General features: G+C 47.3%; 1 protein-coding gene across 1 annotated transcript; it reads left to right on the forward strand.

Moving 5' to 3' along the window:
• The first annotated feature begins 1,048 nt into the window (after nt 1–1,048).
• Nucleotides 1,049–5,722, forward strand: HMX1 (H6 family homeobox 1). Its single transcript, XM_038744826.1, has 2 exons — nt 1,049–1,079; nt 5,193–5,722. The coding sequence occupies exons 1-2, from the start codon at nt 1,049–1,051 to the stop codon at nt 5,720–5,722; spliced, it is 561 nt and encodes a 186-aa protein (XP_038600754.1).
• The last annotated feature ends 9,687 nt before the right edge of the window (nt 5,723–15,409 follow it).

The following is a 15,409-nucleotide window of genomic DNA, read 5'->3' on the forward strand; positions in this document are numbered from 1 at the left end:
CCGAGGAATGAGCATTTCATTTTCCATCCGAGTGTGCGTTCAAATGTCCGCGTCTGGTGAAGATGTCTATTCAGCTATTGTACGTGTGTGAGTATGTGTCTGTTGTGTATTCGCCGAGCACCCCAGTTTTTCAATCGTTAACTGTATCTCCATGGCGGGAATGAGCTAAAGCCTTGGATTCCAATTCCACTCTCCCCTCTTTAGGAAAACAAAAAAAGGCCTTTTTTACCCGTTAGACCCGTTCAATGCACACGGGAAAAGCGAGTCTCCAGCTTATTTTTCACTCATTGTTCAATCGTATTTATTGAGCGCTTACTGTGTGCAGATCACTGAACTAAGCGCTTGGAAAGTACAATTCGGCAACAGATAGAGACCATCCCTACCCAACAACGGGCTCACAGGGGGAGACAGACAACAAAACAGAACAAAACAAGTAGACAGGCATCGATCATCATTATTATTACAGAACCTTGATTCTGTGATTCTAGGTGAGTAGACACTCACATAGAAAGTGTAAAACCTAAATTCACAATTATGACATTTAAAAATTAGATAATTACTCGCTCGCCACATATTTTCAAAAGTCCTTCACCTTCCTTCTGCTCCCAAACATATTTAATCCCCCATTACCCTATTTTTTTCTTTGTGTTTTGAGAGCCGCCCATTTAGTGGTTCTTTGTTGTTTTTTCAATATGGTTATCGGGGATCGTTTATTCCTTCAGCCCTGAACGAATTTAACCTAGATCGAATTCACTTCTAACCATGTTTCCCTAATACCCTGGAGACGGAAACATCGTGTTTGTCAATAAACTTTCTACGCGGAATGAAAGAAGGCCATTCACTCATTCAATCCTACTTATTTATTGAGCGCTTACTGTGTGCAGAGTACTGTACTAGGCGCTTGGAAAGTACAATTCGGCAACAAATAGAGACAATCCCTACCCAACAACGGGCTCACAGTCTAGAAATCAAGGCCAGAAATCGCAGGCCAGAATTCAAGCCGGGCGGAATCCCTGAAGGATTTAGCCAACGCCCCATTTCCTATAACATGTCCCTCTCCCCGCCTCTCGACTCGAGAGGTGATCTCGGACTTTGTGTTTCCTTTTTTTTTTTTTATCTTGAACCCGAATGTGCTGATTTATTCGGGGCCGTAAGCAGCTCGCTCTCTAAGTAGTAATTAAGTGCTAATTACCTGTGCAAATCAATGGAAGAGTTAACCGGGCCCTGATCCTGGAGAGAGAGGGGAGAGAGAGAGACGGTGTGAGTGTTTGTAAGAGTGTGTGTAAGGGTTTGTGAATGTGTGGGGGGGGGGGAGGGAAAGTGTGTGTGTGTGTGTGTGTGAGAGAGAGAGTGTGAATTTATTCATTCAATCGTATTTATTGTGTGCAGAACCCTGTACTAAGCGCTTGAAAAGTATAATTCGGCAACAAAGGCAATCCCTACACAACATCGGGCTCACAGTCTAGAAATGTGTGTGTGTGTGAGAGAGAGAGAGAGAGAGAGAGAGAGAGAGGGAGAGAGAGAGAGTTTGAGTGTGTGTGTGTAAATGTGTGTGAGAGTGAATGTGAGTGTGAATGTGTGTGTAAAAGAAAAAGAGGGAGAGGGAAGGAGAGTGTATGTGTGTGTGAGAGAGAGAGGGAGAGAGGAGAGATTCATTCAATCGTATTTATTGAGCGCTTACTGTGTGCAGAGCACTGTACTAAGCGCTTGGAAAGTATAATTCGGCAACAGATAGAGACGGTCCGTACCCAACAGTCTCACAGTCTAGAATGAATATTCTCCTTCTCCGGAACGCTATGCGATGGGTCTAGAAGGGGGAGACAGACAACAAAACAAAACAAGTAGACAGGCATCAATACCATCAAAATAGATGAACAGATTTATAAATATATGCACCTCATTAATAAAATAGAGTGCTAAATACTAAGTACTAGAGTACTAAATATGTACACCCTCCCCATCCCCCCGCCTTACCTCCTTACCTCCTTACTGTCTTACCTCCTTCTCCTCCCCACAGCACCTCTATATATGTTTGTACAGATTTATTACTCGATTTTACTTGTACATATTTACTCTTCTATTTATTTTAGTTTGTTAATATATTTTGTTTTGTTGTCTGTCTCCCCCTTCTAGACTGTGGGCCCGTTGTTGGGTAGGGACCGTCTCTATATGTTGCCAACTTGTACTTCCCAAGCGCTTAGTACAGTGCTCTGCACACAGTAAGCGCTCAATAAATACGATTGAATGAATGAATGAATACAGATATACACAAGCGCTGTGCGAGAGAGTGTGTGAATGTGTGTGTGAGAGAGTGTGTGTGAATGTGTGTGTGAGAGAGAAAGAGAGAGGGAGGGAGAGTGTGAGTGTGTGTTAACGTTTGTGTGACAGAGAGAGAGGGAGGGAGAGTGGGAAGCAGCGTGTCTCAGTGGGAAGAGCCTGGGCTTTGGAGTCAGAGGTCATGGGTTCAAATCCCGGCTCCGCCGTTTGTCAGCTCTGTGACTTTGGGCAAGTCACTTCACTTCTCTGGGCCTCAGTTGCCTCATCTGTAAAATGGGGATTAAGATTGTGAGCCCCACATGGGACAACCTTATCACCTTGTATCCTCCCCAGCGCTTAGAATAGTGCTTTTCACATAGTAAGCGCTTAATAAATGCCATCATTATTATTCTAAGGTCTTGGACAGCACTATTCGGCAACAGATATAAACAAGTTATCCCACGTGGGGCTTAACAAATACCAAAGCGCTTAACAAATACCAAAATTGTTGTTGTTATTGTTGTGTGTGAGTGTGTGTGTGCGTGTGATGGGGAGGGGGGAGAGTGTGTGAGTTTGTGTGAGTGTATGTGTGACAGAGAGAGAGAAAGAGGGGGAGAGAGAGGGAGGGAGAGTGTGTGTGTGAGCGTGTGTGTGACGGAGTGGGAGAAAGGGAGGGAGACTGTGAGTGTGTGTGAGTGTGTGTGGGGGGAGAGAGAGGGAGGGAGGGAGACGGTGTGTGTGAGTCTGTGTGTGACAGAGGGAGAGGAGGGAGAAAGAGGGAGGGAGAGTGTGTGAGTGTGTATGACAGAGTGGGGGGAGAGAGGGAGGAAGAGTGTGTGAGTGTGTTTGCGACGGGGGGGAGAGAGGGAGAGAAAGTGTGTGTGTGAGTGTGTGTGCGACGGGGGGGAGAGAGGGAGGGAAAGTGTGTGTGTGAGTGTGTGTCTGGCGGGGTGGAAGTGAGCGGGGAGGAGAGGTGGTCCGGCTCTGCATTTCTTATCCTCATGGGTCCGGGTTGGGCAGCAGGGCGTGCGGGCTTTAGCTCTGGGCTTGTTCGATTCCGGCGCCAGGGTCCTTGTGGCCCAACCGGCTCATTCATTCATTCATTCATTCATTCATTCATTCAATCGTATTTACTGAGCGCTTGCTGTGTGCAGAACACTGTACTGAACGCTCGGAAAGTACAATTCGGCAACAGAAACCATCCCTAGCTAACAAGGGCCTCACAGCCTAGAACTGGGAAGCAGCATGGCTCAGTGGAAAGAGGTCGTGGGTTCTAATCCCGGCTCCTCCACTTGTCTGCTGTGTGACTTTGGGCAAGTCACTTCACTTCTCTGTGCCTCAGTTCCCTCATCTGTAGAATGGGGATTAAAGCTGTGAGCCCCACGTGGGACAATCTGCGCTTAGAACAGTGCTTGGCACATAGTAAGCACGTAACAAATACCATTTATTCATTCATTCAATCGTATTTATTGAGCGCTTACTGTGTGCAGAGCACTGTACTAAGCGCTTGGGAAGTACAAGTCGGCAACATATAGAGACGGTCCCTACCCAACAACGGGCTTACAGTCTAGAAAGGGGAGACAGAAAACAAAAAAACCCAAGAAGACAGGTGTCAATACCATTAGAATAAATAGAATTATAGCTAAATACACATCATTAATAAAATGAATAGAGTAATAAATATGTACAAATAAAATAAATAGAGTAATAAATATTTAGAAATATATAAAATTGCTGTGGAGAGGGGAAACGGGTAGGGCAGAGGAAGGAGTGGAGGGCGACTGTGAGTCCGTTGTTGGGTAGGGACCGTCTGTATATATTGCCGATTTGTCCTCTCCCAAGCACTTAATACAGTGCTCTGCACACAGTAAGCGCTCGATAAATACGATTGAATGAATGAATGAGGGGAGGAGGAGGACGAGAGGAAAAAGGGGGGCTCAGTCTGGGAAGGCCTCCTGGAGGAGATGAGGAGGAGTTGAGCTCATTATCGTTATTATCATTATTACTAGTAGTAGTATGCAGCGTGGCTTAAGTGGAAAGAGCACGGGCTTGGGAGTCACAGGTCATGGGTTCTAATCCTGGCTCTGCCACTTGTCTGTTGTGTGACCTTGGGCAAGTCACTTCACTTCTCTGTGCCTCAGTTACTCATCTAGCCTGTTGTTGGGTAGGGACTGTTTTTATATGTTGCCAACTTGTACGTCCCCAGCGCTTAGAACAGTGCTTGGCACATAGCAAGCGCTTAACAAATACTAACATTATTATTATTAATAATAATAAATACGATTGAATGAATGAATAAATGAATAAAATGGGGATGAAGAGTGTGAGTCCTACGTGGGACAACCTGATTACCTTGAAATAATAACAATAACAATAATAATAATAATAATAATAATAATAATAATAGCATTTGTTAAGCGCTTACAAGGCACAAAACACTGTTCTAAGCGCTGGGGGGGATATAAGGTGATCAGGTTGTCCCACGTGGTGCTCACAGTCTTAGTCCCCATTTTACAGATGAAGTAACTGAGGCTCAGAGAAGTGAAGTGACTTGCCCAGGGTCACCCAGCAGATATGTGGCGGAGCCGGGATTAGAACCCATGACCTCTGACTCCCAAACCCGGGCTCTTTCCACTGAGCCACGCTGCTTCTCATATCTCCCCCGCCTAGACTGTGAGCCCGTTGTTGGGTAGGGACCGTCTCTATATGTTGCCAACTTGTACTTCCCAAGCGCTTAGTACAGTGCTCTGCACACAGTAAGCGCTCAATAAATACGATTGAATGAATGAATGGGTGAATCTCATATCTTGTATCTCCCCAGGCGCTTAGAACAGTGCTTGGCACATAGTAAGCGCTTAACAAATACCAACATTATTATTATTATTACTATTATTATTATTATTGAACCCAAAGCAACGCTTGTCCTCTCTCCCCAGCGTCCAGCGAGCGAGCATCTCCCGACCTCCCCGAGGAAGAGGACCGGCAGGACAGCGGTCCCGTCCAGCGGCCGGGGGAGGCTGGCCCGGGCCCGGGAGGCCCGGCCTCGGAGACCCAACGGGCCTCAACCCGCAAGAAGAAGACCAGGACGGTGTTCTCCCGCAGCCAGGTGTTCCGGCTGGAGTCCACCTTCGACGCCAAGCGCTACCTAAGTAGCTCGGAGCGCGCCGGCCTGGCCGCCTCCCTGCAGCTCACCGAGACCCAGGTGAAGATCTGGTTCCAGAACCGTCGTAACAAGTGGAAGAGGCAGTTGGCCGCCGAGCTGGAGGCCGCCAACCTCTCCCACTCGGCCCAGAGGCTGGTCCGAGTGCCCATTCTGTACCACGAAAATTCAGCGGCCGCGGCCTTGGGCTTCCCCTTGCCCCACGCTTCGACTCCTCTGGTGCCAGTGAGAGCCCTCTCCTATCCGCTGACCACTTTCCCCTCGCCCGTCCCTTTCCTCCGGTCGCAGATGCCAGGCCTCGTCTGAACTTTCCCCCCCTTGGAAAGTTCCCAATAATCACCATAACGATGCGGTCGGTTGAGCGCTTACCACGTTCCAGGCCCTGGTCTAAGCGCTGGGGTAGACCCAACATGGTTGGGTTGGACCCAATCCCCGCCCCACTCGGGGATTGCAGCCGTTGGACGGATGAGGGAACTGAGGCACGGGGAAGTGAAGTGACCGGCCCAAGGGTCACACCTCAGACACCGGGATTAGAACCCAGGACCTTCTGACGCCCAGCCTCGCACTCTATCCACTAGGCCACGCTGCCTCTCTCACGTCTCTAATGACCGTTCCACCGCCCTTGCCGGGGCTGGGCTGAACGCCCCTCCGCCCACCCGGGGGGCTTCTGGGCGTCCCTCCTCTCCCGTGGATGGAGGGGTTTGGTTTAATTTTATTTTTTTAATTTTCTAAAGTGCAATAAAACAGGCTGGGGCTCCGGAGATCGGAGTCCGTGGAGGGAGAGGGAGACGGGAAGGGGAAGCTCTCATAAATAATTACAGTATTCGTTAAGCGCTTACTATGTGGCAAGCACTGTTCTAAACGCCGGGGTAGAGACAAGGTAATCAGGTTGTCCCACGTGGGGCTCACAGTCTTCATCCTCATTTTATAGATGAGGGAACTGAGGCCCAGAGAATAATAATAGTAATGATGGTATTTGTTAAGCGCGTTCTATCTGCCAGGCACTGTACTAAGCACTGGGGTGGATACAAGTGAATCGGGTTGGACACAGTCCTTGTCCTGCAAGGGGCTCCAGGTTTAATCCCCATTTTACAGATGAGGGAACTGAGGCCCAGAGGAGATTTGCCCAGGATCACACAGCAGGCAAGTGGCGGGGTCGGAATTAGAACCCAAGACCTTCTGTCTCCCAAGCCCGTGCTTTCTCCAAACCCTTCCTTTCCTAATCTCCCTCCTCCGCCTAAAACCCAAACAAAAATCCTAATTTGTTGAATGCATTCTCCCCCGACCCAGGAAGGGGAGTTCTCGGGCCTTGGCAGCCAGCTCCTGAATGGACACCTTCTTTTTTCTTATTATTATCATGGTATTTGTTAAGCGCTTACTAAGTGCCAAGCACTGTTCTAGGCTCTGGAGTAGATACAAGGTAATCAGACTGTCCCACGTGGGGCTCACAGTCTCAATCCCCGTTTTACAGATGAGGTAGCTGTGGCACAGGGAAGTGAAGTGACTTGTCCAAGGTCCTCACCTACTCCCACCCCAGCCCGTATCCCCTCCTCCAAGTGTCCCCCCGTGGTGGACAGGGGGTGGACCCTGGCGACGGGACTTCCAGAAGCTGGGGGCGACGGTTGAGTGGGCAGCCCTGTACCACCACTCGATTTGGAACTCAGATCCGATTCCCAGAAACCGATAATAATAAGCACTTATTATGTGCGAAGCACTGTTCTAAGCTCTGTGGGGATACAAGGTGATCAGGTTGTCCCATGTGGGGCTCAGAAGCAGCGTGGCTCAGTGGAAAGAGCACGGGTTTATGGAGTCAGAGGTCAGGGGTTCAAATCCCGGCTCCTCCAATTGTCAGCTATGTGACTTTGGGCAAGTAACTTCACTTCTCTGTGCCTCAGTTACCTCATCTGTAAAATAGGGATTAAGACTGTGAGCCCCCTGTGGGACAACCTGATCACCTTGTAACCTCCCCAGGGCTTAGAACAGTGCTTTGCACACAGTAAGCTCTTATAAATGCTATTATTATTATTATTATTATTATTATTATTATTATTATTATTATTATTAACCCTCATTTTACAGCTGAGGTAACTGAGGCACAGAGAAGTTAAGTGATTTGTCCAAGGTCACATAGTTGACAAATGGCAGAGCCGGGATTAGAACCCATGACCTCTGGCTCCCAAGCCCGGGCTCTTTCCACTGAGCCGCGCTGCTTCTCTAACCGATCCCGGGAAAAACTTGGATTCCGGAGTCCTCTGCTCCGACAAAGGATACGACTCACAGGGAAGAGAGGGGAAGGGGAGGAAGGAAGGAACCACCATCTGTAAAATGGGGATTAAGATTGTGAGCCCCACGTAGGACAACCTGATCACCTTGTATCCCCCCAGCGCTTAGAACAGTGTTTTGCACATAATAAGCGCTTAACAAATATCATTATTATTATTATTATTATTAAGGGGGGCACTGGGGGGCGGGAGCCCGGGTCCCTTCACCCAACGCCCCCGGACTTAGAACCCCCTTCGGTCCGGGAAACCCTTCTTCCTCTCCAGTTGCGCAGGCCGAGTTGCCTCCGGGCGTTATATTGCGTATTATGCATGCTTGCAACTAGATATATATACATATTTTTTCTAATGACTTGTTTTGCAATTTCTCCAGGCCTCCCTCCCCATTCCCCGAGCCCTTTATCCCCTGGTTGCCGGATGAGGGGCCAATTAGATTTTCAGCACGCGAACCTGAAACCCTGGATCCGTTCATTCAATCGTATTTATTGAGCGTTTACTGTATGCGGAACACTGTACGAAGCACTTGGAAAGTACAATTCAGTAATAAAGAGAGACAATCCCTGCCCATACCGGGTTTACAGTCTAGAGGCAGGGGAGATAGACATCAAAACCAATGCTTAGAACAGTGCATGGCATATAGTAAGTGATTAACAAATACCATTATTATTAAAACAAGGAACCAGAAAGGGCGGCGCAGCCTGGGGCGTCCCAAACGTCGCTCCCCGTGGGGCTCGGGATGGTTTCATCCGAGACCCTCCCCAGACTCTCCACCTCCACCTCCTCCCCAGCTCCGGGCATTTCTAGGATGTTTTCAAAGGCTGGAGACTTGCAAGCCCCCTGCTAAAGCGAATGTCCTCTCGCACGAACCTTTTTCGGGTTTAACCTAGCCACAGTGCTGAGAATTTGGGGAGGGGGCGACACCCCCAGCCCCCTCACCCTTCCTCCCGCATTCCTGTGACTTTTGCTTTCTGCCCCTCGTACGTTGCCAATGACAACAGTAGCGATGATGGTATTTCTGAAGCTCTTACTATGTGCCCTGCACTGTACTAAACGCTGGGGTGGACACAAGCAAATCGGGGTGGACACAGTCCCTGTCCCATGGAGAAGCAGCGTGACTTGGTGGCAAGAGCCGCGTTTGGGAGTCAGAGGTCGTGGGTTCTAATCCTAGCTCCGCCCCTCATCAGCTGCGTGACTTTGGGCGAGTCACTTCACTTCTCTGTACCTCAGTTACCTCATCTGTCAAATGGGGATTAAGACTGTGAGCCCCACGTGGGACAACCTGATGACCTTGTATCTGTTAGCGCTTGTATCTTCTAGACTGTGAGCCCACTGTTGGGTAGGGACTGTCTCTATATGTTGCCAACTTGTACTTCCCAAGCGCTTAGTACAGTGCTCTGCACACAGTAAGCGCTCAATAAATACGATTGATTGATTGATTACCCCAGCGCTTAGAACAGTGCTTGGCTCACAGTAAGCGCTTAACAAAGACTATTATTGTAATTATTATGTGGGGCTCACAGTCTCAAACCCCATTTTACAGATGAGGTAACTGAGACGCAGAGAAGTGAAGTGACTTGCCAAGATCACACAGCAGGCAAGTGGCAGAGCCGGGATTAGAACCCATGACCTAGTGATTCCCAGGTCCGGGCAATAGCCACTCCGCCCTGCTGCTTCTCTTTAGCCGTAACCAAGGACCACTTGCGAACGGAGGAAGGATGGATTCTTTCTTTCGCCTCCTATCCCGTTAAAGTCTGCAGGGAGAAGAGTCGTCTACACAGCCGAGTCTACACCGCATCTCTCTCTCTGTCCACTACTACCGCCTCTAACAAACAGACTGAATTGGTTTTATTTTTTATTTTAAAACGCGATCCGACAGCGCTTTGTTTCGAAGACTTGCCGGTCCTACCAATAAAACAGATTTTTTTTTAAAGAAAAAAAATGCACCGCAGTTGTATCTTCGTCCTTCCTTCCCTTCCGTTGGTCTTATTCATTCATTCATTCATTTATCCAGTCGTATTTATTGAGCGCTTACTGCGTACGGTCTGGAGAAAATATATCCATAGAGACGCTATGGATCGGAAATGACTCGATGACATTTGATAATTATAACTGTGTACAGAGCACTGAACCAAGCACTTGGGAAAGTACAGTATAACAATAAACAGACACATTCTCTGCCCACAAAGAGTTTACAGCCTAGAGGGGGAGACGGACATTAAGAGAAATAAATAAAATGAAATTATGCGACCTTTGTGCTCTCCTCGATGCTTAGTAAAGTGCTCTGCTCGATAAATAAATACCACGGAATAAATGAATACACGCACAAAATATCAGCAGCATGGTCTAGTGGACAGATCCCGGGCCTGGAAGTCGGAAAGACCTGGGTTCTAATCCCACTCCGCCACTCATCTGCTGTGTGACTTTGGAAGAGTCACTTCATTTCTCTGGGCCTCAGTTCTCTTATCTGTCGAATGAGGATTAAGACTTTGAGCCCCACGTGGGATTTGGGCTGTGTCCAACCTGATTACCTTGTATCTACCCCAGAGTTTAGTTCAGTGCTTGGCACATCGTAAGCGGGGGACCAGCGGCGCCCAGGGCCCAGAGCACCGGCTTGGGAGTCGGACCACCTGGGTCCCAATCCCCGCGACGCCACTCGTCCGCTGGGTGACCTCGGGAAAGTCACTTCACTTCTCTGGGCCTCAGTTCCCTCATCTGGAAAATGGGGATGAAGACCGTAAGCCCCACGTGGGACAACCTGATTACCTTGTATCTATCCCAGAGCTTAGAACAGTGTTTGGCACGCAGTAAGCGCTTAACAAACACCATCGTTATTATTATCAACAAGTACCATTAAAAAATAAAAATATAAGCCTACACATTCCCTAAACAACACTTCTCTCTCTCTCTCTCTCTCTCTCTCTCTCTCTCTCTCTCTCTCTCTCTCTCTCTCTCTCTCTCTCTCTCTCTCTCTCTCTCTCTCTCTCTCTCCCTCCCTCCCTCTCTCTGTCTCTCTCTGTCTCTCTCTGTCTCTTTCTCTGTCTCTTTCTCTCCCTCCCTCTCTCTCTCTGTCTCTCTCTCTCTGAAATATAAGCATACACACTCCGTAAACAACACACACACTCTCTCTCTCCCTCTCCCCCCCCCCCCCCCCCCATCCCACGCTGCCCTGCCCTTTAGCCCGGATTCTCGCAGGAAAGGCAAGATAAAGGAGGGGATTGGGCCCGAAAAAAAACTTTCATGGACTTTCTCTTCCTGCCCCGCTCCCTTTGTGATCTGGACAGTCCATTAATAATAATAATAATAATAATAATAACAATAACAATAATAACAATGATGGTATTTGTTAAGCGCTTACTAAGTAGTAAGCACAGTTCTAAGCGCTGGCGTAATAATAATGATGGCATTTGTTAAGCGCTTACTATGCACAGAGCACTGTTCTAAGCGCTGGATAGATACAAGGTCATCAGGTTGTCCCACGTGGGGCTCACAGTCTTAATCCCCACTTTACAGATGAGGTCACTGAGGCACAGAGAAGTTAAGTAGCTTATTCAAGGTCACACAGCAGGCAAGTGGCGGAGGTGGGATTAGAACCCACGACTTCTGACTCCCAAGCTCTTTCCACTAAGCCACGCTGCTTCTCATTACCCTCCCCGAGAAGGTGACTGGCGCCGATCGACAGTAATTACTTGCGGTACCTAAGGCATCAATTTACCCGGTTGGCAGCCTGGCACAATTTGCCAAGCCCGGGCGCTTCGGGAGCTTCTCGACGCTGTCCGATACCAGGAAAGCTTAATCAATCAATCAATCAATCTGTTGAGCGCTTACTGTGTGCAGAGCACTGTACTAAGCGCTTGGAAGAGTACAGTATAAGTGAGTTGGAGGGAGAAGCAGCAGGGCGTAGTGGATAGAGCACAGGCCTGGAAGCCAGAAGGTCATGGGTTCTAATCCTGCTCTGCCATCCGTCTGCTGTATGACCTTGGACAAGTCACTTCACTTCTCGGTTACCTCAACTGTAAAATGGGGATCGTGAATGCGAGCCCCACCTGGGACAGGGACTGGATCCAACCCGATTAGTTGGTAATAATAATGTTGGCATTTGTTAAGCGCTTACTATGTGCCAAGCACTGTTCTAAGCGCTGGGGTAGATACAAGGTAATCAAGTTGTCCCACATGGGGCTCACAGTCTTCATCCCCATTTTACAGATGAGTGAACTGAGGCCCAGAAAAGTTAAGTGACTTGCCCAAGGTCACACAGCTGACAAGTGGCAGAGGCAAGATTTGAACCCACGACCTCTGACTCCAAAGCCCGTGCTCTTTCCACTGAGCCACGCTGTAGCCACCTCAGCGCTTAGAGCAGTGTCTGGCACACAGTAAGCGCTTTAAACAAATATAATAATAATAATGATTATATAATAATATAATGTGATAATTTTATAATATAATTATAATAATTGTGTGCTACATTATAACATAATAATTATCTTATTGTTATTATTATTATTAATCAGTCCCGAGCAGTGAAGCAGAGGAAGCTATACGTTGCCACTAACATGGTAAAGGGCTCGAATTGTTTTTGTTTTTTTCAGCAGTGGTGAAGGTTTGCGCTGAGCCATCCAAACTCTCTGGCCTTGATTTCTTGGGACCAGCGTCACGTATTTGCAATCGCGGAACCAAATCTCATACCTAGACAGAAGCACCATCCAGTTTAGTAAACGACAGATAATAATAATAATAATTATAACAACAACAATAATAATCATAATAATGATATTTGTTCAGTGCTTACTATGTGCCAATCACTGTTCCATTCCGTTCGGTCCTCAAGAGCGGCTTGGAAAAGTGGAGAGGGGGGATGTCCGGGGGTATCGTTGACACTTACTTGAGGGTAAAAGAAATGATAACAACAATAATAATGGTATTTGTTAAGTGGTTACTATGGGCCAAGCACTGTTCTAAACGCTGGGGTAGAAACACGGTCATCAGGTTGTCCCACGTGGGGCTCACAGTCTTCATCCCCATTTTCCAGATGAGGGAACTGAGGCACAGAGTAGTGAAGTGGCTTGCCCAAGGTTACACAACAGATTAGTGGCGGAGCCGAGATTTTAGAACAAACGTCCTCTGACTCCCAAGCCCGGAATCTTGAAAAACGCAATAAAAAGGCAATGAAAACGAAATGGGGAAAAAATGGAATGAATTGAAAAAATGAAATGAAAAAACGAAATGAAATAAATGAAATGAAAAAAACGTAATGAAAGAATGAAATGAAAAAAAGAAATGAAACAATGAAATTAAAAACGAAATGAAATAATGAAATGAAAAACGAAATACAAAAATGGAGTGTAAAAATGTAATGAAAAAATGAAATGAAAAAACAGAATGAAAGAATGAAATAAAAAAGATATGAAAATGAAATGAAAAAATGAAATGAAAAAACGAAATGAAGAAAATGAAATTAAAAAAGAAACAAAGAATAATATTAAATCCCAGTCCCTCCCTTCCTCCCCGCAACAATGGAAAGAAGGAAAGCCCGTTATGTCCGGGATTTGTTACTACAAACTCCGGTTTGAACAGTCCGTTACCCTGGGAAGGAGCAAGCAGAATGCTCCCAAATCTCCGGTAATTTCAGGAGGAACGAATCCCTTTTTCCCGAGATTCGAGGCTAGGAGGATTTGGGGGCAATGGTTAAGTAGCCGGTGGCCTTTGGCTGGGTACGGCTCGGATTGCTGGGCTAGGCGACACCCCCGGAGGAAATATCCGGGAAAAAAAAAAGAAAACCTGGTTTCTGGAGGGGGGAGAAAGAGAGGCAGACAGAAAGACAATAATTGCATCCTTCGGGGAAATCCAACCAAAGAAATTCCCAACCACACTCTCTTGGAGAGCAAAAGCCAGTCTCTATGGCACCATTTGGAGTGGACATTTATCCTGGGAATTGGGGCATCATCCAGACCCCCGACTCCTCCTCTCCTTCCGTCACATGGAGAATTCAGCAACTGAGGGGGATAGATCCATAAAATACATGTTATATGTGTGTGTGTGTGTGTGTGTGTGAGAGAGAGAGTGTATATACATACATATACATACATATATATGTATATATATATATATATAGATGTGAAGGGGGCGTTTGAAGCAGCATAGCGTTGTGGATAGAGCCCTGGGCTGGAAGTCCGAAGATCCTGGGTTCTAATCCCTGCTTTACCACTTGTTTGCTGTGAGACCTTGGGTAAGTCTCTTCACTTCTCTGGGTCTCAGTTCCTTCATCTGTCAAATGGGGATTGAGACTGTTAGCCCCACGGGGGACAGAGACTGTGTCCAACCCGATTTGCTGGGATCCACCCCAGCGCTTAGTATAATGCTGGGCACATAGTAAGCGCTTAATAATAATAATAATAATTTTGGTATTTGTTAAGCACTTACTACGTGCCAAGCGCTGTTCTAAGCGCTGGGTAGATTACAATGTAATCAAGTTGTCCCACACGGGGTTCACAGTCTTAATCCCCATTTTCCAGATGAGGTAACTGAAGCACAGAGAAGTTAAGTGATTTACCCAAGGTCACCCAGCAGACAAGTGGCAGAGCCGGGATTAGAACCCACGGCTCTGACGCCCAAACCCGGGCTCTTTCCACTGAGCCACGCTGCTTCTCTGGCAAATACCATCCTTAACAAATATCATGATGATGATGATGATGATTACCCAATTAATTGCAACTGCAGAGCTACGGCCTAACGAATGCCTGAAAGGGGAGATAGATGAACTCAAATCCACTTGTCGCCCACGGTCTTCTCCTCGCGCCTTAGTTCTTTTATCTGCGTTTACAACATTCAGGCTGATCAATTCTTGACAAATCTCCTAGGTGCTTTGACTCCACTGCTGCACGATATGATTTATGGTATCGATCTCCCCCCCGCCCCCACCTTAGATCTCCCCATCCCCCCCCCCACCCCACCTTACATTATCTTTAAGAGATGGGTTTATTCCATCTGTAAGTAGATACAGGCTGAGACTTCCCAGCTCGGCATTGATTGAAGATGCGCTTCAAACTTTAAATGGGCTTGAAAGATTTTGCGATTCAGCCTCCTGAAATTGGAGGGGAGGGGGAGAGGGTGGGATGAAGAGTGATGGACCAGTGTTTAGTACAGGGCTCTGAACACAATAAGCGCTATTGATGCCTGTCTACGTGTTGTGTTTTGTTGTCTGTCTCCCCGCTTCTAGACTATGAGCCCGTTGTTGGGTAGGGATTGTCTCTATCTGTTGCTGAATTGTACTTTCTAAGCGCTTAGTAAGGTGCTCTGCACACAGAAAACGCTCAATAAATACGATTGAATGAATAAATAAATAAATTAATACGATTAAATGAATGACTAGACGCCTCTAATTTGAATGAAGGGAGGCGGGAAGACGAGCTGGAGGGAGAAATGGAGGCAGGCGGTTCTGGGGCGTGGCATAGTGGAAAGAGCCCGGATTTGGGAGTCAGAGGTCGTGGGTTCTAATCCCGGCTCTGCCACTTGTCAGATGTGTGACTCTGGGCAAATCTTTTAATAATAATAATAATGGCATTTATTAAGCGCTTACTTATGTGCAAAACACTGTTCTAAGCGCTGGGGAGGTTACAAGGTGATCAGGTTGTCCCAGGGGGGTTCACAGTCTTAATCCCCATTTTACAGATGAGGTAACTGAGGCACAGAGTAGTGAAGTGACTTGCCCAAGGTCACA

This window comes from Tachyglossus aculeatus, chromosome 4 (genome assembly GCF_015852505.1).
Source record: "Tachyglossus aculeatus isolate mTacAcu1 chromosome 4, mTacAcu1.pri, whole genome shotgun sequence".
NCBI lineage: Eukaryota > Metazoa > Chordata > Mammalia > Monotremata > Tachyglossidae > Tachyglossus > Tachyglossus aculeatus.

Bases quoted from the DNA above. Each gene is read 5' to 3' on its own strand.
- HMX1 (XM_038744826.1), top strand. From the start codon at position 1,049: ATGTCCCTCTCCCCGCCTCTCGACTCGAGAG. The intron at 1,080-5,192 runs GTGATCTCGGAC...CTCTCTCCCCAG, and splicing joins CCCGCCTCTCGACTCGAGAG to CGTCCAGCGAGCGAGCATCT.